General features: G+C 42.4%; 1 protein-coding gene across 2 annotated transcripts in view; it reads left to right on the top strand.

Annotated features, from left to right (window-relative positions):
* The window catches only part of NLK (nemo like kinase), a 158,847-nt gene that overhangs the window by 118,236 nt on the left and 16,072 nt on the right, over positions 1-24,539 (top strand). For both annotated transcript variants that reach the window (XM_030799556.1, XM_003277096.3), the window contains exons 4-7: positions 5,795-5,901; positions 8,143-8,228; positions 13,030-13,239; positions 16,851-16,952. In XM_030799556.1, coding sequence (XP_030655416.1) covers positions 5,795-5,901; positions 8,143-8,228; positions 13,030-13,239; positions 16,851-16,952 — 505 coding nt within the window. The remainder of the gene's footprint in view (positions 1-5,794; positions 5,902-8,142; positions 8,229-13,029; positions 13,240-16,850; positions 16,953-24,539) is intronic.

Raw genomic sequence — 24,539 nt, 5'->3', positions numbered from 1 at the left:
CGGGCAGAGGCGCTCCTCACTTCCCAGACGGGGCGGCCAGGCAGAGACGCTCCTCACTTCTTCCCAGACGATAGGTGGCCGGGCAGAGGCGCTCCTCACTTCCCAGACGATGGGTGGCCGGGCAGAGGTGCTCCTCACTTCCCAGACGGGGCGGCCGGGCAGAGGCGCTCCTCACTTCCCAGACGGGGCGGCCGGGCCGAGGCGCTCCTCACTTCCCAGACGGGGCGGCCGGGCCGAGGCGCTCCTCACTTCCCAGACGGGGTGGCCGGGCAGAGGCGCTCCTCACTTCTTCCCGGACGGGGCGGCCGGGCAGAGGCGCTCCTCACTTCCCAGATGGGGCGGCCGGGCAGAGGCGCTCCTCACTTCTTCCCGGACGGGGCGGCCAGGCAGAGGCGCTCCTCACTTCTTCCCGGATGGGGCGGCCGGGCAGAGGCGCTCCTCACTTCTTCCCGGACGGGGCGGCCGGGCAGAGGCGGTCCTCACTTCCCAGATGGGGCGGCCGGGCAGAGGCGCTCCTCACTTCTTCCCGGACGGGGCGGCCGGGCAGAGGCGCTCCTCACTTCCCAGACGGGGTGGCCGGGCAGAGGCGCTCCTCACTTCCCAGACGGTGGGTGGCCGGGCAGAGGCACTCCTCACTTCCCAGAAGGTGGGTGGCCGGGCAGAGGCGCTCCTCACTTCCCAGACGGGGCGGCCGGGCAGAGGCGCTCCTCACTTCCCAGACAGGGCGGCCGGGCAGAGGCGCTCCTCACTTCCCAGACGGGGTGGCCGGGCAGAGGCGCTCCTCACTTCCCAGACGGGGCGGCCAGGCAGAGGCGCTCCTCACTTCTTCCCGGATGGGGCGGCCGGGCAGGGGCGGCCGGGCAGAGGCGCTCCTCACTTCTTCCCGGACGGGGCGGCCGGGCAGAGGCGCTCCTCACTTCCCAGACAGGGCGGCCGGGCAGAGGCGCTCCTCACTTCTTCCCGGACGGGGCGGCCGGGCAGAGGCGCTCCTCACTTCTTCCCGGACGGGGCGGCCGGGCAGAGGCGCTCCTCACTTCTTCCCAGACACGGGGCGGCCGGGCAGAGGCGCTCCTCACTTCTTCCCGGACGGGGCGGCCGGGCAGAGGCGCTCCTCACTTCTTCCCGGACGGGGCGGCCGGGCAGAGGCGCTCCTCACTTCTTCCCAGACGGGGCGGCCGGGCAGAGGCGCTCCTCACTTCTTCCCGGACGGGGCGGCCGGGCAGAGGCGCTCCTCACTTCCCAGACGGGGCGGCCGGGCAGAGGCGCTCCTCACTTCTTCCCGGACAGGGCGGCTGGGCAGAGGCGCTCCTCACTTCTTCCCGGACGGGGCGGCCGGGCAGAGGCGCTCATCACTTCTTCCCAGACGGGGCGGCCGAGCAGAGGCGCTCCTCACCTCCCAGACAATAGGTGGCCGGGCAGAGGCGTTCCTCATTTCACAGATGAGGTGGCCGGGCAGAGGCGCTCCTCACTTCCCAGACGGTGGGTGGCCGGGCAGAGGCGCTCCTCACTTCCCAGACGGGACGGCCGGGCAGAGGCTCTCCTCACTTCCCAGACGGGACGGCCGGGCAGAGGCGCTCCTCACTTCCCAGACGCGGCGGCCGGGCAGAGGCGCTCCTCACTTCCCAGACGGTGGGTGGCCGGGCAGAGGCGCTCCTCACTTCCCAGACGCGGCGGCCGGGCAGAGGTGCTCCTCACTTCCCAGACGCGGCGGCCGGGCAGAGGCGCTCCTCACCTCCCAGACGATGGGTGGCCGGGCAGAGGTTCTCCTCACCTCCCAGACGGGGCAGCCGGGCAGAGGCGCTCCTCACTTCTTCCCGGACGGGGCGGCCGGGCGGAGGCGCTCCTCACTTCTTCCCGGACGGGGCGGCCGGGCGGAGGCGCTCCTCACTTCTTCCCGGACAGGGCGGCCGGGCAGAGGCGCTCCTCACTTCCCAGACGGGGCGGCCGGGCAGAGGCGCTCCTCACTTCTTCCCGGACAGGGCGGCCGGGCAGAGGCGCTCCTCACTTCTTCCCGGACGGGGCGGCCGGGCAGAGGCGCTCATCACTTCTTCCCAGACGGGGCGGCCGAGCAGAGGCGCTCCTCACCTCCCAGACAATAGGTGGCCGGGCAGAGGCGTTCCTCATTTCACAGATGAGGTGGCCGGGCAGAGGCGCTCCTCACTTCCCAGACGGTGGGTGGCCGGGCAGAGGCGCTCCTCACTTCCCAGACGGGACGGCCGGGCAGAGGCTCTCCTCACTTCCCAGACGGGACGGCCGGGCAGAGGCGCTCCTCACTTCCCAGACGCGGCGGCCGGGCAGAGGCGCTCCTCACTTCCCAGACGGTGGGTGGCCGGGCAGAGGCGCTCCTCACTTCCCAGACGCGGCGGCCGGGCAGAGGCGCTCCTCACCTCCCAGACGATGGGTGGCCGGGCAGAGGTTCTCCTCACCTCCCAGACGGGGCAGCCGGGCAGAGGCGCTCCTCACTTCTTCCCGGACGGGGCGGCCGGGCGGAGGCGCTCCTCACTTCTTCCCGGACGGGGCGGCCGGGCGGAGGCGCTCCTCACTTCTTCCCGGACGGGGCGGCCGGGCGGAGGCGCTCCTCACTTCTTCCCGGACGGGGCGGCCGGGCGGAGGCGCTCCTCACTTCCCGGACGGGGTGGCCGGGCAGAGGTGCTCCTCACTTCCCGGACGGGGCGGCCGGGCAGAGGTACCCCTCACCTCTTCCCAGACGGGGCGGCCGGGCAGAGGCGCTCCTCACTTCTTCCCGGATGGGGCGGCCGGGCAGAGGCGCTCCTCACTTCTTCCCGGACGGGGCGGCCGGGCAGAGGCGCTCCCCACGTCCCAGACGGGGCGGTGGCCGGGCAGGGGCTCGGGAGGCTGAGGCGGGGAGAGCACTGGGCGTCAGGAGCCGGCGAGCAGCGTGGCCAACATGGCGACCGCGCGCCTGCAGCCAAACGAGAAAAAGCAGGCAGCGGTGGCGTGCGGCGGCAGTCCCAGGCAGTCCCCGGCGCGGGCAGCAGCGAGCTGAGTAGATTGCAGCCCGGGCCACAGAGGGAAAGGCAAGAAAGAAAAGAAAGAAAGGAAAGAGAAAGAGGAAGGAAGGAAGGAAGGAAGGAAGGAAGGAAGGAAGGAAGGAAGGAAGGAAGGAAGGAAGGAAGGAAGGAAGGAAGGAAGGAAGGAAGGAAGGAAGGAAGGAAGGAAGGAAGGAAGGAAGGAAGGAAGGAAGGAAGGATACTCTTTTGTAGTAACACTTAGCTTAAAACACAAGGACATTGTACAGCTGTACAAAAATTTTTTTTTCTTTTTATTTTTTTTTTTTCTCACTCTGTTGCCTAGGCTGGATTGCAGTGGTGCAATCATGGCTCACTGCAACGTTGACCTCCCAGGGTCAAGTAATCCTTCCACCTCAGTATCCTCAGTAACTGCTAGGACTACAGGCGCAAGCCACCACACCTGGCTAAATTTTTTGTAGAGTTGAGGTCTGAGTTGCTTTTTTACTTTTTGAAATAAGACACAAACATATACGTTAGCCTAGGCCTACACAGGGTTAGTCACCAAGACACCCCTAGGCAATACAATAGGAATTTTCAGCACCGTTACAGTCTATGGGACCACCTTTATACATGTGGTCCATCATCGACCAAACATCATTATATAATGCCTGACTGTGGTGTTGGAGTGGTTGAGGTAGGCCTCATTTGAAAGATAAAATTTGAGCAAAACCACAACGGACGTGAAAGAGTTAACCAGATAGATATCAGGAAGTACAGTCCATGCAGAGGGAATAGCTAAGGCCTAAGGTTGGAGTGTATCTAGCATGTTCAGAGAATATCCAGGAAGAAAGCAAGAGAAGAGGTCAGAGAAGTAAGAAGGCCAAATGATTTATGGCCTGTGAGACCATTTTAAGGACTGGCTTTTACTCTTAAATGAAATGGAAAGCTTTTGCAGAAAAGTGACATAATTTGACCTTCATCCTAAAAGATCATTCTGTGAAATGCATCCAGTTTTGGATGAATTGATGGATGGAAAGAGCAATGGATAGATGTGTGACAAAGCAAATATAGCAAAATATTCAGTGTAGATTCTAGGTGGTAAGTGTGTATATGGGTCATCTCTGTGTAATTTTCTGTGTGTTTGAAAAATAAGAAAAAGTTGAATAAAAACTATTAAAAACTATAACCCTGATGTCATTATTTAACTCTTCATCATTTTATAGAATAATTTTAACGTCACTGAAAACTGTCCTGTAAGTGAATCCCACATGCCAAATATCATTTTCTCATTAACTTTCATTACGAAGTAGAATGTATTTCTTTGGAGAGAATCTGGATGATAAAACCTAAGATTAAAATATCTAAGAATGTAAAAGCCTTAAAAATTATATTTTCTATACAATAAAGTAAATGTCAGTATATAGGCAAAATAAAAAATATAACAGTAAAAAAAATTATCCTGGCTGCTGTGTTTTAGAAATCTAGCAGTCTTGGGCCAGAGTAGTAACAGTGGATATAAGAAGTGGCCTTAATTCTGACTAAATTTTGAAGGATTTCTGATGAATTGGAGGTATGGTGAAAGAGAAAGGGGGAGGCAAGGATAACTCCTTGATGTGGTTTGTGGTGCAAGCAACTAAGAAAGATTTGGACAGTTTTGGACTTGTTAGTTTGAAATGTCAATTAGGTATCCAGGGGAAATAAGTAGGCAGTTTGATATACCAGTCTGCACTTAAGGAAAGAAGATTAGCTAGAGAGAGAAATGTGGGAGTCATCAGCATGGATGTTATTTAAAGGCATGGGACTGGATCCGAGTATCCACAAGTGTGGATAGGGAAGAGGAGTGAGGAGCGGCAGCCGTGGGACATTTCAACATACAGTGGTTGAAGAAAAAAGGAGACTAAAGCAATTTGGAAAAAATGTCTCGAGGTGGAGGGAGTTTTCAATTGTTTTTGTCAAAGGCTATTATTACCAGTTCTCCCTGTTCCCAAGTTATCCCCTTTCCTACTTGTTTTTGCTAAAACATTAAATTAGAAATTGCCTTAAGAAAACTTAATACTTAAATTATAAGATTTACCATACTTTTGCTTCCCTAATGTATCTAACACTCACGTGCTTCACAAGAGTCTTGAATTCCATATCTCCATGGCTCCCCAGGCTCCAGCCTTTAATCATCCGCCATGTGTCCATTCAGCAAAACTCTAAACATACAACAGAGTACAACGTATAGGAAGCTCGCTTGAAGTCTAGTGGTGATGGTGGGGAGGGGTGTTTCATAAATATATACAAAGTTAAGTAATAAAGGAACTAAATTATTAAGATTGTGGAGAGACTTAATAATTATTTTACATGTGTTTAGGAATACTGTATTTTATAATGTAACAAGCCACGGCCCTTGGATAGGTTGTGATCTTTTCCATTGGTGTCATGGTAGCCTAAGATGAGATCACCAATCCCCATTTGTTTGGATTCAAAGGACATTCCTGTAACATGTCTAAGTAGAGCTTAAGACTGTTTGGTCGTCATACTTTTCCTGGCCTGGCTGTTATTTAAAATGTTTACCTTTGGTTTTCTCTTTGATAACGCTGATTATAAGGAAATCATTTGGTTGTTTACTTCTGCTGACTTTAAATATGTAAGTTCTTTTGATTTTAGTAGTGTTTTATCTTGTGAGGGCTGGAATTCTCACTCTGTCACACTGTCTAGAAGCTTTCTTTCCCCACTTTTCCAGCCTTGAGAATGGAAGTTATTTTTTAGATCTGGTCACCACTTTGAGGGGGTAGGGGACTGAATTCATCGAACTCTCCTTAACTTAAAACTTCAAGATATGTTGTCACAGAATTGATGCAGAGTGACCTACATAAAATTATCGTCTCTCCTCAACCACTCAGCTCAGATCATGTCAAAGTTTTTCTTTATCAGATTTTGCGAGGTAAGATTTCTTTATGAAGAAAAAGGTGCTGTCACACTGTAAATGAAATGTTTTGCTTCTCATTTAGACTTTAATCTGATCTTCCAAGGTTTTGTTCTTCTCTAAAGACTTTTTTCGTTTGACCAAAGCATATTTTATAATTTCTATATTTAAATGTTAAAGAGGAAGCTTTTTAGGGTTGCCAAATAGTTCTTGTTTTCAGTGATGAAAGAGAAAGCCCTGTCAAATTCATTAGGCAGTTGAGTGGGCTAATCTAGGTGAATAAGCAGGATGGTTTGTCACAAGTTCACAAAACAGCCTTTAATTTTCAACGGAATAGGAATATGTGGCATTAGACGACTAAAGTGAAAAGTGACTGTATCCCCTATGGATGACGTCCATCCTGCAAGACAACAGTAGGTGGGCTTGTCTGAGTATTGGCTGGCATACCTGAAGCCAACTCCAGAGAAACAAAATGACCCTTAAAACCAAAGTAGATTGGGAAGACCAATAAACAGAGCCAGCTAAATAATTCTAGACTTGCTCATTAAAGAGCACAGACTTGACTGAGAAAGGATTTGGGCCAACATTATTGACACTTCTTCTGGCCATCAAGTATGTCCGTGAGAATTTTGCCATTACAAGTAAAGAATTGCTTAAACCTGAAACAGCTTTCTTACCTAGTAAGTAAAATACTTTCCCCCTGCCCTAGAATTCATAGAATTAAGAGATTCTTTATAGAGATTGAAAAATAAATGCCAAAAGGATGAAAACACATAAGCAATTTTTTTTTTTTTTTTCAGACAGAGTCTCGCTCTGTCACCTAGGCTGGAGTGCAGTGGTGCGATCTCAGCTCACTGCAAGCTTCGCCTCCCAGGTTCACGCCATTCTTCTGCCTCAGGCTCCCGAGTAGCTGGGACTACAGTTGCCCGCCACCATGCCCAGCTAATTTTTTGTATTTTTAATAGAGACAGGGTTTCACCATATTAGCCAGGGTGGTCTTGATCTCCCGACCTCATGATCTTCCTGCCTCGGCCTCCCAAAGTGCGGGGATTACAGGTGTGAGCCACTGTGCTCGGCCACATAAGCAATATTAAAACCAAAAAACTCACCTCCAGGCCTGGCATGGTGATTCATGCCTGTAATCCCAGCGCTTTGGGATGCTGAGGCAGGCAGATCATCTGAGGTCAGGAATTCAAGACCAGCCTGGCCAACATGGCGAAACTCCATCTCTACTTTAAAAAAATACAAAACTTAGCCGGACATGGTGGCGCTCGTCTGTAGTCTCAGCTACTTGGGAGGCTGAGGCAGGAGAATTGAGTGAACCTGGGAGGTGGAGGCTGCAGGGACCCAAGATCGCGTCACTGCACTCCAGCCTGTTCACCTCTAAGATTTGTTCATTTTCTGTGGTAGAGGAAAATGGGGAAGATATTGGCTCTTTTTGTACTTGTAAAAAATGTGATTTGCTACATTTTATCCAAAAAAGACTCAGCCCATTAGCCGGATATGGTGGTACATGCCCGTAGTTCCCTCTTCTCAGGAGGCTGAGATGGGAGCATGGCTTGAGCCAGGAAGGTCGAGGCTTCAGTGAGCTGTGATCATACCACCGCACTCCTGCCTAGGTTACAGAGTGAGACCCTGTCTCAAAAAAAAAAAACGAAAAAAGAAAAACGCACACAAAAAGGACTCAGCCTTGAGGATGGGACCTTTAGCAGTACTGAATGAAGGCACTGGTCTTCTAAGATGTCACAAATATTTTTAAAGTGATTCATTACCCTCTTGATTCTGAGTGGTAAAGAATACTACTGACAATGTGGGCAAGTTCCTGAATTTTGTTATATCAGTGAAACATCTGTCCTGGGAAAGGCTCCCTGTGGTAATGGAAACTTTTGTTGGAGCAGGCTCCGAGTTGCAGGTTAAGAGTATCAATAGCAGCAGTCCAATAGCGACACTAACTAGCAATCTAAGGTTATTAGTATGGTCTTAACTCGAGTGCCTAAGAAGCCTATCTGTATTTAAACCTACATAATTGTTTAAATTATAGACATTATCTCTAGACTTTGCAAACCTTTGGTGACATTTTATTTTACTGTAGCAAAATTATGGTATTTTGAGGTGGGACTAGCTTTTAATAATGTTCATTATGCAGTTATTTAGGGAACAATTTTAAATCCTCTGCTATTTTCTACCAAGATTTTTTTAAAATTATTGGTTGAGTAAAAGGAATTAAATATCTGCAATTAAATCTGTTTGTTATTTCAGGTTTGAAATATCTCCATTCAGCTGGCATTTTACATCGAGACATTAAGCCAGGGAATCTCCTTGTGAACAGCAACTGTGTTCTAAAGGTAGCTTTTCAGTTTATTTAAATACCTGGGAAAAATCAGAATGTCAGTGCAGGTTTAAGAACAACATATTTTTGTGAAAGAAATAAGTTCATTTCCATTACTTTACCAAAAGTTAACCCAGTTTTCTCCATATCACTACTCATAGCCATAGTAATAATTTGTAGTCCTGCCTCATGTTCTTTTCATGATACTTGGCCTATGTTTTGGAAACACTGAAATTGGAATTATAGTGTAACTAGGAAGAAGAATAGAGAAGGTGACTCCTTTACAGATTGTTCCATTATTAAAAGAAGCGCATATCAGAAGAAATATTAGAACAGCAAGCATCTGTGTATATAAGAGAATGAAGTGTGACTTTTAGGAAGACCATCTACATTTTTACACAGCTAACATATCTATATGCTGTTTGACCAAGGTAGCAAAGTAAGAAGTAGAAACGTATTTAAAAGGGATAGTGCTGGCCAGACACTGTGGCTCATGCCTATAATTCCAGCATTTCGGGAGGCTGAGGCGGGCAGATTGCTTGAGCCCAGGAGTTCAAGACCAGCCTGGGCAACGTGGCAAAACCCCATCTCAATAAAAAATTCAAAAATTAGCTAGGTGTGGTTGCACATGACTGTCGTTCCAGCTACTCAGAAGGCTGAGATGGGAGGATCGCCTGAGCCAAGAGCGTCAAGGCTGCAGTGAGCTGTGATCACACCACTGCACTTCCGCCTAGGTGACAGAGTGAGACCCTGTCTCAAAAAAAAAAAAAAAAAAAAAGTGAAAATGCCAAACCAGAAAAGGGTAATATGCACCTATCCAATGTAGTTCCATAATGTATAGTAGCCAATTCTTAATTATTCCTCTGAAGAGGAATTGATTACAGAATTATATTTAGTAGTTCCAAAATTTCAAGTCATCAGTTTCAGTTTTACTTCTCTTCCCTAGTACAGCCATTGTCTTTCATTTAAAAAGGGGCTTGCGAATAGCAAAGTCCACATATTCGTTTTTGCCTACCTCTAATACAGATGTGTATTGGCAGAACTCTTGAATAGAGAGAGGTCCACTATATTTTTCCTTATAATAGAAATTGGAAATAAGGGCCTTTAACTGCTATATTTGAAAAGAAAAATAAATCTTTAAAATGTTACCCACTTTAAAAGTAATCAAGACTATCATTATTACTTAGGTTGCTGGCGGTTAAACTAAGTAATAAAACCAAGTGTATAAATAAAATTCATTTTTTATTTTAAATGATTTCTCTGAACTGTAGGTCAGTTCTCTTGAAAAGCTGGTGGATTATACTGCTTATGAATGAAAATTCTCCCTTCATTATAGCCTTGAAGAACCCTCACCCTTATTTTAACTCTAGAAAGATGAAAACCTATTTTTCATATTTTCCCTAAAAATAGCTGATGTTGTAATTCAGTCTTTTGTTTCTACAGAGAAGTTAATTGCCACCAAAATCTACTAAAGTATTCCTTCTATAGGTTATTGAGTTTTTCCTGCCACCTTTTCACTTTTTAAAGAGAACTTGCAACCTATCCCCATAATCGTTTTTATTTAAAAAAAAAATTTTAAACCTTATAGTTAAAAATTTTTTTGTCCTATTCATACCTAATCAATCTTATGACAGTTTAAGCCAATTTCTTCTTATTTTGGTTTTTGATTGGAAGACTTCACACAGGATTTTGTGAAGGACCTGTCATGTTTGATGCCATTAACTGCTTGAAGTTCATTTTCCAAATTGTCTGTTATGGTTTTATAACCTTGGACTGTATGAATGGGCAACTAAAGGAAAGTGCCATTTATGAATACACAACACACAAATCAGAACAAACAAATTTTGCTCCACTCCTTTGACTCATCTTACAGGCCTACTTTTAAAAAGCCAGAATAGAGTGCTAGGCTACAGACACTAGTTCTTTCTTCTCAAACATACAAATTCATTGAAGATCATTATAACAAAATATTTTTTAAAAATCAGTATCCTTCCATATCTTGAATGTATTTTGTTTCCTATTAAGCACAAGATGGATAATTTTGCTGGAATTTTTTTAGCTATCTGATCATGTAAGCTTCCTATTTTGGACTCAGGTTGTCTTCCAAATAAGTTGCTAAAAATGACGAAATCATACTGATGTTTTTAATAAGGGATTTGCTTTATAACAGAGGGCATTTTTTTTTTTGGATGGGTGGTTGGTAGTTTTTTTTTCATATAAATATGAGAAAAAAATTATGTTCTTTCCTTTTGTTGGTTTGGTTTTTAAAAATGTCCTCAAGAGTCATGGCCAAGTAATAGAGTTTTTAAAATATTATGTGTTATTTTGGCCGGGTGCAGTGGCTCACGCCTGTAATCCCAGCACTGGGAGGCTGAGGTGGGCGGATCACTTGAGGCCAGGAACTTGAGACCAGCCCGGCCAACATGGCAAAACCCTGTCTCTACTAAAAATACAAAAACTAGACAGGCGTGGTGGCGCATGCCACTAGTCCCAGCTGCTCAGGAGGCAGAGGCACAAGAATCGCTTGAACCTGAGAGGCAGAGGTTGCAGTGAGCCGGCATCATGTCAGTGCACTTCAGTCTGGGTGACAGAGTGAGACTGTCTCAAAAAAAAAAAAAAAAAAAAAAAAAAAAATATATATATATATATATATATATGTTATTTGAACATATTTGATGAACTCAGGCTTTTGTTGTTATGTTGTATGGTTTATCTGAATAGTATGGAAAATTTCCCTGTGTTCTTAAGTTGTAAAGATGGTGGCTTCATACTGATTCATTCCCACATACACATCTGAATTCATTTGATGTAACCAGACATAGTAGATTCAAATCAGAAAGAGGGGATTTGCCAAAAATTGGGGGGTAAATTTTGTTTTCTTTAGAACTGGGTTTTCAGATTTTCTTTTTAAGCTGCCAGAACTCTTTTTCAAATAAAATCTTATTTGGGGACTTCAATTTAGAAAACAGATTTAAAATCGTATTTTATCACTTGCAACATTGTGCCTTCTAAAGTTAATCAGTGAGAACACTGGAGCTTAGATGGCCATTACTATCTGATCTCATCCTCGGTGCTCCTGGTTGTTGTGTTTTGATGGCCCAATATCAAAGAAATTTTAATTCCTGAAGATAAGTAGTAGTTGCTGGTGGTGGCACGGCTGCTGTTTATTAATAGCTCACCTTGTAACCCTCAGCATACTTTTCAGTTGAGCAGAAATAGCAAGAAAAGATTTATTTCTAAGTTTGTATAGAAGTTAACCAGTGTTTATTATTTATTGCTGTATCTCCAGATTCTAACATACGGTCTGTAATATAACAAGTACTAACTTAAATATTTATGGCATGAAGAAATGAATGAACCCCGTAGCATTAGTATTCTAGCATATACGACATTTTAACGTATTTATACATTTGAGTGTGAATTTGTATTTTTAAATAGATAGGTACATGTGAAGTTTGGATATAATATTCATGGAATGCCTAAAGTCAGAACTAGATTCAACTGGAGTCAGTTTGAAACCCATTGCTTTAAAGAAATTCATATATATTTCATAAAGACGACAGACACAGTCTCAGCTAAGGAGACCTTCAAGATACACCCCTTTATCTTATGATATCTTCCTCTATAAACTAGTTTTGAAAGTAGTTGGTTTTGTGGGGATTTTTTAATTTTTTTTAAAGATAGGGTCTCAATCTCACTCTGTCTCCCAGGCTGTAGTGCAGTGGCACAGTAATAGCTCACTGTAGCCTCAAACTCCTGGGCTCAAGCAGTCCTCCCACCTCAGCCTCCAGAGTAGCCAGGACTACAGGTGCACACCACCATGCCCAGCTTTTTTTTTTTTTTAATTGTTTGTAGAGTTGAGATCTTGTTATGTTGTCCAGCCTGGTCTTAAACTCCTGATCTCTCAAGCAGTCCTCTCAATCCCCGGGATTACAGGCATGAGCCACTGTACCTGGCCAACAGTTGGTCTCTAAATCAAACCTAGAAGTATGCATTTGGCCAGGTGCAGTAGCTCACGCCTGTTATCCCAGCACTTTGGGAGGCCGAGGCAAGCAGATTGCTTGAACCCAGGAGTTCAAGACCAGCCTGGGCAACATGGCAAAACCTCATCCCTACAAAAAAAAACCCACAAAAATTAGCCAGGTGTGGTAGCACATACCTGTAGTCCCAGCTACTCAGGAGACTGAGGTGGGAGGAGCCTCAGATTGATCACGCCACTGCACTCCAGCCAGGGAGACAGAGCGAGACCCTGTCTAAAAAAAAATAAAGTCGTTTACGTTCACCTAGTTTTTTTGCTTTATCAACTGAAAACAGACATTTTTATTGATAAAGATGAGAAGAATATTTTTAAGAAGATGACAGATTGTATACTGACATAAATATACTATACCTGTATCATTAAAAATGTTTCAGAGTGGCCGGGCGCAGTGGCTCACACCTGTAATCCCAGCACTTTGGGAGGCCAAGGCAGGTGGATCGCCTGAGGTCAGGAGTTTGAGACCAGCCTAGCCAATATGGTGAAACCCCTTCTCTACTAAATAATACAAAAAAAAAAAGATTAGCCAGGCGTGGTGGTAGGCACCTGTAGTCCCAGCTATTCGGGAGGCTGAGGCAGGAGAATCCCTTGAACCCGGGAAGCAGAGGTTGCAGTGAGCTGAGATTGTGCCACTGCACTCCAGCCTGGGTGACAGAGTGAGACTCAGTCTCAAAAAAAAAAAAAAGTTTCAAAGTTCAGTGCCCTATCAAAATTTTGATGTTTTGTTTTACTCTTTCATTTGTATTTGCTTGACAATGTTTTGATTGCCTTTTCTATCTAGATTTGTGATTTTGGATTGGCCAGAGTGGAAGAATTAGATGAATCCCGTCATATGACTCAGGAAGTTGTTACTCAGTATTATCGGGCTCCAGAAATCCTGATGGGCAGCCGTCATTACAGCAATGCTATTGACATCTGGTCTGTGGGATGTATCTTTGCAGAACTACTAGGACGAAGAATATTGTTTCAGGCACAGAGTCCCATTCAGCAGGTATGATTTCAATTTAAAGCTTTAGTTTCAATTCTATTACAGATTTGAAGGAAAATCCATCTTGCACATATGTCTTGGGCTTATTCATTATACTGTCTAATTTGCTTTTAGGAAATTCAGGTTCACTTAAAATTCAGAAAGTTATAAAGTTGAAGATTACAAAGAGATTCATTTTGTAACTGATGAGCCTTTAGAGGGAGTATTGAGTTTATTTATTTATTTATTACTATATTTTTTTGAGATGGAGTTTTGCTCTTGTTGCCCAGGCTGGAGTGCAATGGTGCCATCTTGGCTCACTGCAACCTCCACCTGCCAGGTTCAAGCGATTCTCCTGCCTCAGCCTCCCAAGTAGCCAGGATTATAGGCACGCTGCACCACACATAGCTAGTTTTTGTATTTTTAGTAGAGACAGGGTTTTGCTGTGTTGGCCAGGCTAGTCTTGAACTCCTGACCTCAGGTGATCCACCTGCCTCAGCCTCCCAAAGTGCTGGGATTATAGGCATGAGCGACTGCACCCAGCCTCTTGACTTTATTATATGAACTGATGCATAGCCGTGAGCTCTGCTGTGACAATTTGCAAAGGTATAATCTTCAGTTGTTAGAAGGCCTTTCTTCCTTCTAAGTGAATGGCTCTGACTTGAAAATGTATTGGTGACTTAATGTACTTACACTTTGTGCTTAGAATATAAATTTTTATTGTGTTGATTTCTTGAAATCTAAACATTTAGGAAAATTTCTAACCTTTATTATTGGACTAAAATATCTAAATATGGCAGAGAACATCAGGAGATGATTAAAATCTCCCCAGAGAATCCTTTAGAAGCCATTCATGTTACTTTAATTGTCTTTAAAGCTAATTATTCACTAATACACATATTGACTTGCGATAATTACTGGGTATTTTTTACTAATTTGCTTGCATGAAAATAATGTAGTAACTATGAGCTCAGGCTGTGAAATCAGATTGGTGGGTTCAAATCCTAGCTGCACCACTTATGTTAAATCTTGGGTAAGTTACTTAACCTCTCTGTTCCTTTTTTTTCCTCCTCCTTCTTTTTTTTTTTTTTTTTGGCCCCTAAAACTGTTCTGAGGATTGTTGTACAATGAAGTAGGAAAGCCGAAAATGGGGCCTGGCACATAGTAAGCACTCTGTAAATGTTTGCAATTACGATGGTGGTAGTGTGCCAGGACTCTAGGGATACAGCAGTAAATAAGACAGTGTTGTTCTTAACCTTTGTGAAACTTTCACATGAGACAAAAATAAATATGCAAATAAATATGATTCCAAGTAATGGAAGTTCCATAAAGAAAAATGTAGCCAGGTTAGGGATAGACAGTGGTGGCAGAGCAGAGCAGGCACTAAAGGATTCTCTGAGGAGATAACATTTCACCCACATAAAATGAGGCGGTAAGATGCTGGAGAAGTGTTCCAAGAAGAGGGATGACCACCATAACAAAGCCCCTGAGGCAGGAACAAGCATGGCTTGTTGGAGGGATGGTATGTGATGGAAGACGCTGTAGGAGATGAGGTCAGAAAGTGAGAAAGAACCTGGCCATGGTGACATGATAAAGCCTTAAGATTTTATTCTAAGTGTGATAGAAAACTTAAATGAAGGTTTTGACCAAAGGAATATTAAGATTTGATTGATGACATTTTAAAAGATCACACTGACTACTATGTCTTTGTAAATAATTAATGCACTTGACCAGACAGAATTATTTCTTTTATGCTTTTTCTACAAAGAATTTTTACCTAATATGTTAGAAACTATATCTGCTTTTATCAACATTTAAATTTTCCTATGCTATACATTTGAACGGTCTTTTTTAAAGTTTACGTCTTAAAAATTGATTCTGGTGTAAAAAAAATTATGTACATATAATACGTAATCTAATGTTGGGTACTTTTGACAATATTCACTTTTCAATTTCTTTAGAAAGTAAAGTTTAACAGACTTAACCTATAAGACTATCATATCTGGACATAAGCTGTCATAAAATGAATGTGACTACTACCTTGCATACAGAAAAGCTTAAGTAAAAAATAATAAGGAAGTATTCAAATCCTATATATGGAACAAGAATCTTGAATTGCTGCTGCAAAAAATATGTGAGGGAAAGTGTGAAGCAACTGGACTGGAGTTCAGATATCTCCTTTGCTAGAGAGATACATAGATCTTCAGTTTGGCAGTCTGACATAGCCACTGCAGGAGAATTCATGTCTGTCTAATTGTTGGTGTGTGTTGGGGTGAGAAATGAAGATCTAAAATAGGAAAAGGCTCTAACTTCTAATGGAAGTCATTATTTCCTGTTGTATTTTCTCTGTATCTTTGAGATTTAATTACCCTAGTACTAGCAGACATCATAAAAGTGTTTCTCATCTATGGATCTGACCCATTTTAGACAATTTTCTGAATGTTTCAATTTGTTTTTATAAGCTAGTCATTTCCTTCAGCCTTTAGTGTGGTTGTTAGAGATCCAAAAGTATCACCTACACACTTTTCCCAAAAAGCTTTGTATAGAGATCTTTACTTCTGTGGAAAGCAAGCTTCTCAAGTATCTCCATTAACCTGTAGGGTGGCGATGCTGATAGCTACCCCATGGTTTAGGTAAGTGCAGAAAATAGTTCTTTATATTCGGCAAGCCCAGAACCAGGAAAAGAAGTGTTCTGTAGGTAAGAATTTCCCATCCTGGAGGGATCCAAATGAAATGTTATTGCTAATTAGGTTATGAATTGTGACACTACAGAAAATTGGTAAGATAGTTTGCTACCCAAAGACTTGTTTGCAAGAAGACTGTTTTATTGGTCTCTTTTATTGTGTCCAGCTAGCTAAATGTGGTCTTATGCGGTGTCATATTTTTCTAAGTGTCACAGTTTTCTGCCAGTGTAAGAGATTTCTAGCATGACTAGAATGTAAAGGATGTGTACTGGCCCAAGCATGGAGAGCTTAGCTTTCATTTCAGGTGTGAATATTTTCAGTATTTATTAAATCACAGGTGTCTGATTTGTGGATTAGCTCCTTGGTGAGCCAAATCCATTTGAAGCGTCAGAATCCATTCATTAACTGTTTGGAAAGAATAGTCATTGGCCATCAACAGAAGAGGAGTTCAACTCTGCAAAGATCTTAGATGCTATGGTATCAAGAAAACAGGACAGACAGATGCAGACTCCCAAATTGCTCTAGCCTTAGAATGTCAGGCTTATCAAAACATATTTTTTATATTTCTATCATATAGGAACTTTTAAATAAATAAGTAGGAACTTCTAAATAATAGGATAAATAGGAACTAAATAATAGGATAAATAGGAATAGGATAAATAGAAATAGGATAAATAGGAATAGGATAGATAGGAACTTCTAAATAATAAATAGGAATAATAAATTAACAGGAATTTATTTAAATTTATGAAGAATTTGTTTCTTATAAATTCCTAGAAATCTTTTTTAATAGGCCAGAAAGTGAAAGTAGGGACTCCTGTCAGTTAATCTAGAGCTTGTCTTAAGGTTTTTTCCCCCAGATTTGGTCCACATCTCTAAGGCTATGATTTAAGAGTAATGAAAAGTTATTTCCATGAGATTGCTATCTATCTGTATTTTATTTCCTTGTAGTTGGATTTGATCACGGATCTGTTGGGCACACCATCACTGGAAGCAATGAGGACAGCTTGTGAAGGCGCTAAGGCACATATACTCAGGGGTCCTCATAAACAGGTGAGAGGAGGGGGGAATCTTGTTCTGGTAACCATCTGTTTGGGCAAGATTTCCCTTCCAATAGAATAATCTATTAAGGATTTTTAAGCAAATGTATTATCTGTAGGATTTTTTTTTTTTAACATCAAGGTCCTAAGTAAGAAAATGTTCAATATTTGTCAAACGAAATAAAATCTCATTCCTAATGCCATAGAAGACAGTGCGTGTTTTTGTAGCTCCTTTGCTAATAAATGACCCTTGGCTTTGTGTCTCCTGATTTATTGGTGTCTATAGGAAAAATTACTGGAGATGGAGCTTTGACCTCAATGCCATAACCTACTACATGTATATCAAGATGTCCTTTCCAAATACTGAGCCAAAATACCTCATATTTCTTCTTCCAGCCAGGAATGTGAAGCTGTTGCTATCGCACTCTTGCCACTAACACAGAATCAGATGTGAATGTTGTTAGAAAAGAAGTATGAAGATAGATTGCCAGATTTGCACTCATCAGTATTACTTGCATCTAGTCAAGTCACTGCTGAGAAAGACAAGATGGTTTTCTATCTCCACCTGTTGATTTAGCAGCAGTTTTTACAAGCACTTCCTAATCTCCTTTGGACGGAACAGCTTAATGATGTGAAGAGTGAATAAGGGGAATACTTTTCCTAGGAGCAACAAATTAAAACAGAACAGATAAGACTTGAACAGGATGACCCAGCAACAAATTTTCCTGAGTTTTGGTTGCTTTTGAGTTGGACATTTAGATTATCTGATTGATGGTACCAAATGACAGAGTGAATTTGACACTCCTGCTCTCAAACTGTCAGCCAGACATTTGCAAAGGGAAGGCCTCACCTTCCCTTTGCGGTTCTCTCTTTGTAATTCTAGTGTGACTCCAGAGCTTTCGTTGTCACAGGCATAAAGGGCAATGAGGTAAAGTGTGTTCTCTTCTAAAACCAGCCCAGGCTAGTAAATAGAGATGTATGCTTATATGTTAAATAGCCCCCTGATGGTTACATCTTTCTGTTGCATTTGGTTTAGAACTGTAAAATAATATGAGGCCCTAACACCCTTAGAAGAGCACAGTAAGTCTTAACCTAGAGGAAAGTTCTATATTATAGAAGGAACTAACAAGATCTATTATGTTTCATTTATTGGCCAGCATCAGAAACATAAAACTAATTTACTAATGCCTCTTGGTAAATGTGTCCTTAGAAGTAGCAAAATAATTGTCCTCTTTCACTGACTTCATTAATTAGTAAATCTTGCCTGGTTCAAGGTAAACAATAATGAAAAGTGAAGAAGATCATACACCCTTATGCTACCCTTCTGTCTCTAGAGGAGTTTTAACTGTTGTTAATGGTTGCTAGTTAATTAATCATCTGTGTCAAAGAGTTGCTAAACAGCAGCCTGAAGAACAAGGTTTCCTGAGGAGTTTCCTGTCTGCTGTCCAGATAGAATGGCTGGAAAATGTAACCTACTGCACCAAAAGTCACTGTGCACTGCTCTGAGCATTCCTGGCAATTGAGTACTTTTTCTGTGAAAATTTTAAAAATCTGTTAGTTGTAAAAACCTAAGACTTTCCATGAAATAAAAAAGGGTAAATATATTATTTTGTAAAGCAAAAGAAGAGGGAAGGAAAATCCAAAGTTCCACTGTTATTTAACTAAATAGGTTGAGATGTCCAAACAAATCATTTCTTATTTATTTTGCTATTAATTGGCCTCTTAACAGTAATCCTTTTGTTTATCACTGAGTTTAGTGATGACCTTAAGGGAGCACTGTGGTAAAAGTTAGGGGCAGCCCTTTCCAGTCTTGGTGTCGGCATATTTTGATTTTGAAGAGAAGACTGGTGGAGTGAAAACTAGTTAGGGGGGGCCATTTCTGCTTAAAGGCTAGATGCACTTTGCAGAGACTTTAAAGGCTTTAAACGGCTCTTATCCACTGCTTGAAGTGGTCTCCTTAGGCAGATGTTCATGGTCTGTTAGCACTAATCCAGCTAGATGTGTATAAAGTTATACCAACAATATATAATTGAATGTAAATAAACCTAGCATATTGCCTGCTTCCACTTTTCCTCCAGTGTGGAAATTCAGTTTTTGATGTTTGCTAGTTGATCTTTATCATCGCTGCTCTCAAGAGATGTCAGCAGGTTCTTGAAGCTCTTAAGCCACCAATCAGATTCTACCTTTTGACTTCCCACTCCCTGCCCACTCACCAGCCACATGATGCATATCCTATGTGCCTCTTGTTGGCCTATTAGCAGCTGCTTGAAGGTATCGCCATTCATGTTATAGCTATTTACAGCTGAGGTTGGAAGACACCTACGCACAAATATATTTGGTATGTAGCCACCAGGATTTTTTTTTTTTTTTAAGATTAATTTGGTCTTTGGAATATACAATATAGCTTATGTTTTTGTACATCCTGACTTTTCTGCAAAATGTATAGGGTTTAGCTTAGTGCTCTGCACAGGTATGTACTCAATTTATAACCTCTGGACTGTAGTGATTAAGAGTGTAGTGTCAGCTGGGCACGGTGGCTCACGCCTGTAATCCCAGCACTTTGGGAGGTGGAGGCAGGCAGATCACGAGGTCAGGAGATCGAGATCATCCTGGCTAACATGGTGAAACCCCATCTCTACTAAAAAAAACTAAAAAAAAAAAAAAATTAGCCAGGCGTGGTGGCAGGTGCCTGTAGTCCCAGCTACTCGGGAGGCTGAGGCAGGAGAATGGCGTGAACCCAGGAGGCAGAGCTTGCATTGAGCCGAGATCACGCCACTGCACTCCAGCCTGGGCAACAGAGCGAGACTCCGTCTCAAAAAAAAAAGTGTAGTGTCAATTTCAGTTTCACCATGTTGCACATGTTTTGAATGGTGAACTGGGAGTTGTACAATACAGTTTTCAGACAGATTGAGTATGAATCCTGGCTTTACTAGTACCTCCCTTTGTGACTTAGGCAGATTATTTAACCTCTGTGTATATCAGTTCATTCATCTGTAAAATGGTGATTAAAAATGGTTTTACCTCATTAAATTGTTACAGTGAGAAAAGAGCTAATGCATGTAAGGAGAACACAGAATAGTGCCTGGCACATACTACACATTTAATAAATATTAACCATTAAAGTTATGACTCAAAAATAGCAGATAAAGCTTGTGACTTTTAAAAAATTATACATTATGATCAAGTGGGTTTTATCCCAGTAATGCAAGGGTGGTTCACCTGCAGAAAATCTATTAATATTTTATAACAGAAAAATCTATTAATATTTTATAACACCTTAAGCAAGGAAAATCATGTTTATCTCAATTGATGCAGAAAAGGCATTTGATAAGATTCAGTCATTTTTATGCCTTAACATAAAGGATCTTTACGAAAATCTATAGAAAAATTTGGGGTGAATTTCTTTTAAGCTTACAAACAATACAATGAAGTATATAACACTTTACATGAAATAAAAATGTGTGCACACAGAAGGAGCCTCTGGCTTTTAGAAAAGACTCCTAGTAATCCTCAGTGATGCTGCTTAGGCCAATTGGGAGGTCTTCATTTGGGGGTCTAACTGGGGCAAGTTCTATCTCACTGCATTTATTTTAAATTACTTAATATAGGAATATTAGATTGACAGTGTTTAAACTCATGAAGAATACTTCTAAAAATTCAATACAAGTTTTTGAGTTTGGACTGAGAAAAACTGAGCTTCTTTCAAGTAGTTTTCATTTAAGTAATTACTCAAAGTTAGACATAAATTATCATTTTTGTTCATAATTTCTAACAATAATTAGAACTTTGCTATGTACTGAACACTTCTTATATACTAGCTCATTAAATTCTCACACTAACACTATAATGTACCATTACTATTCCTTTTTACAGATGGGAAATGGAAAATTAACAGAGGTTAAATAACATGCCTAATGTCATAAGCCAGATCTTAAAATTAGGTTTCTTTAACTCCAAAATCTATGTTCTTAGCTAGTATACACTGCCTGGCACTTACGTATTCACAGCAGACTTATTAAAATTTCATTTGTATATATGCAGGTAATCTGTGAGAACATATAAAATAAAATAAAAATTTTACAGCAAGTTATCTGCAACTACCACCCCCAATCCCAGTCTCATCTGGATTAACTTGAGAATATCTTTCCGGATATATATTCACATATTTATATTCATTTGTTTACATATATTTGTATGAATAGAATATGAAACTTTTAAAAACATACAATGGGCCCTTAAGCAATGCAGGGGCTGGGGTGCCAACTCCACCCCCCTAACCCCCTGGCTACAGTTGAAAATCCATGTATAAGTCGATTAACACATTTTGTATGTTTATATGTATTATATACTGTATTCTTAAAGTAAGCCAGAGAAAATAAAATGTTATTAAGAAAAATCATAAGGAAGAGAAAATGAATTGACTGTTTGTTTGTAAGTGGATCATCATAAAGGTCTTCATCCTCATTGTCTTCATATTGAGTACACTGAGGAGGAAGAGAAAGGAGGGGTGGCAGAGGCGAAAGTGGTGGAGGAGGTGGAAGGAGAGGCAGGCATACTCTAATTTCTACTGAAAAAAATTCACATATAAGTGGACCCAGGCAATTCAAACCTGTGTTGTTCAAGGGTCAACTGGGAGAACCTATTTGACTGTCATCTTAAAGTCACAGATTAATGTGTCAAATTAATGTATTTATGTTGGTTGGTTAATATAAATGCTTCTATGTGGCATGTTTAGTCAAGACTCTTTCCAGTGAAACTTAGTTTAAACTGGCTTAAGCGAAAAAGGGAACTCTTAAAGGCGCATAACTGAAAAATCTGGAGCTACAGCTGACTTCAGGCCCTGTTGGAATTCAGGTTGTGAGATGATCTTCCATGCCAGGAATCTGACTCTCCTCTGCTCTGCTTTCCTGTGTTTTGGCTTCATTTTCAAACAGGCTTTCCCCAAGTGTTTGCAAAGATGGAGCCAGCAGTCCAGGCCTACATTCTATTACCATAACAATCCTTCTGGGAAGAGCTTCCTAAATAGCTCCAGAAAAAATCTTTGAAAGACTTTTTATTAGGAATATGTTTGGCTATAAGTAGTAGAAAATTATAGTGGTTTAAGAAATAAGAGAACACTTTTTCCTCATATCAAGAGGTTTCCTCCATAGTCTGGAGCTGATAGAGTAGCTTACTTGTGTCAAGGAACCAGCTTTTTCATTTTCTGCCCTGCCATCTTTGGAATGTTGCCTGCATACTATATGGTAACTGGTCACCGTATAGCTGTAGCGTGTCCAGAAATCACATCGATATTCAAAGCAAGAAAATGGAGGAAAGAAGGTGCATTAGCAGTATCTGTTCCCTTAATCGGGAAAGCAAAAGCTTTCCTAGAAGCCTGTTTAGCAAACTCCTGCTCATATGTCATCATCCAGAACTGTGTCATATGTGGCCTTCTAGCCGCAAAACAGGCTAATAAAGTGAGTATTTCGCTTTTCTGTTCTATATAATAAAGTCAGATAAGGAAAAGAGGGTTGAGGGTATATATTGGGTTAGCCATCCCATTGTCTGTCCCTTGCCTATTTCAGACCATGTGTCCATCCTGGAGCCGGTCATGGTGCTCAGGGAGGATATCATTTGATTGGCCAGGCCTGGGTCAGGTGCCCATCCTTAGGAGTTGGGAGATTGCAATCAAGCCTAATCAGACCACTTGGTTTGGGAGTGAAAGGGGGTGGTTCCCTAAAGGTCAGGGAATGCTGAGCAGAATAAAACACTGTGATGTTTCAAGTTTATTATCTCTTTTCTACAACTCAAAATCTTGAATGAAGGGAAGTATAGCTGCCACAGCCCACATATCTATTAAAGAAGATAGTTCTTCAACTGACCTGTTGATAGGATTGAAAAGTCTATTGTCAGCACTTAGTCCTTTTGTTCCTCTCTTACAATAAGGTTTAGGTCTTCAGTTTTCCTCAGTTTGTTCCCACCTAATTGTGTCAGAAATAGATAACAATATTTTTGCTGAAGTGAAGATAGTCCTGTCTCCTGACAGGAACCATATCTTATATTTAACAGACTCTAAGGTTCTTAGAGAGTTCATTCAGTTCAAACTTATTTTATAGGTGGGGGTTTATGTCACCCCAGAGTGCTTACTATTGTGTACTCACTGTGCATGCTCACTTAATGTGACTGACTGATTATCACAGCTTCTTTACTGCCAGCTAAGGTCTAAAACTTACATGTAGTTGAATGAAAACTAATAGGAACATCTGCTCAGGACACTTGCACAGTCCAGCTGACTCTGCTGTAGCAACCAGCGTGCTGCAGTTAGCTTTTGATGACTCTGGCATATCATTTAGGGCCACTCACCCAAGTCCAGAAGCTCATCTTTGCTTCATTTAATTAATCATAGTCATTAATAGAGCACTCTTTATACCCCTTCCTGTCCTCATGATTCAACACTGGCACCTACTCACTCCCACATTGCTAAGTTACTTATAAACTTGCAGAACAAACAGAAAATGGAGCAGTTTATTTTAAAGGAGGAAATTTAACATGTGTGAATGTTAGGAGAATTGGCAAAAATATTTCCAAATGAGATGTTTAGGGCATATTTTTTTTTTCTTTTGAGACAGGGTCTTGCTCTGTCACCCAGACTAGAGTGCATAGCTCACTGCAGCCTTAACTTTCCAGGCTCAAGCAATCCTCCCACCTCAGCCTCTCGAATAACTGGGACTACAAGCACATACCACCCTGCCTAGCCTTTTTTATTTTTATTTATTTTATTTTATTTTATTTTAAGAGAGAGTGTCTCCCGGCGGGGAATGGTGGCTCATGCCTGTAATTCCAGCACTTTGGGAGGCCAAGGCAGGCGAATCACTTGAGGTCAGGAATTCAAGACCAGCCTGGCCAACGTGGTGAAAGCCTGTCTCTACTAAAAATACAAAGAAAGTTAGCCAGGCGTGGTGGCAGACACCTGTAATCCCAGCTACTCGGGAGGCTGAGGCAGGAGAATTGCTTGAACCTGGGAGGCAGAGGTTGCAGTGAGCCAAGATCACGCCACTGCACTCTAGCCTGGGTGACAGAGTGAGACTCAAACAAAGAGACAGGATCTCTCTAAATTGCCTAGTCTCGACTTCCTGGGCTCAAGCAATTCTCCTGCCTTGGCCTCCCAAAGGGTTATGATTACAGGCATGAGCCACCGTACTCAGTCTAGGGCATATTTCTAAGCATTCTTTCTTTTTTTTTGCTTATTCAGATTGATTCTATTGCACTTAAGAGAAATGTAAACTTCTTGTTTGTTGCTGATGTCCTGGTCCAAATGGTTTTAACCTAATGGCTGGTGAGTTAGTGGGAAGAAAGTGAACTTAGAAATGCAGTATCTGTAGCACTTCATCTTTCCTGTGGAGCCAATGCTGGAAACTAAAATTTTAATGGTTGTCTTTCTGAAGAACCATTGGTATGAATAAACTGACACAGAAAAGGAGAAAGTATGTAATATGGCTGTTCTAGGCTGAAATGATACTTTTATTTTTATTGTATTTGTTGAGGTGTCCTTCTATAAAGAAAGGTGAAATTTGGTGGAGGGAGAAATTTAAAATTTCAGGTAGCCTTAACATCACTCATT

Source organism: Nomascus leucogenys, chromosome 19, assembly GCF_006542625.1.
Source record: "Nomascus leucogenys isolate Asia chromosome 19, Asia_NLE_v1, whole genome shotgun sequence".
Lineage (NCBI taxonomy): Eukaryota > Metazoa > Chordata > Mammalia > Primates > Hylobatidae > Nomascus > Nomascus leucogenys.
Note: the sequence above shows the minus strand (reverse complement) of the source record. Positions and strands in the feature narration are given on the sequence as shown.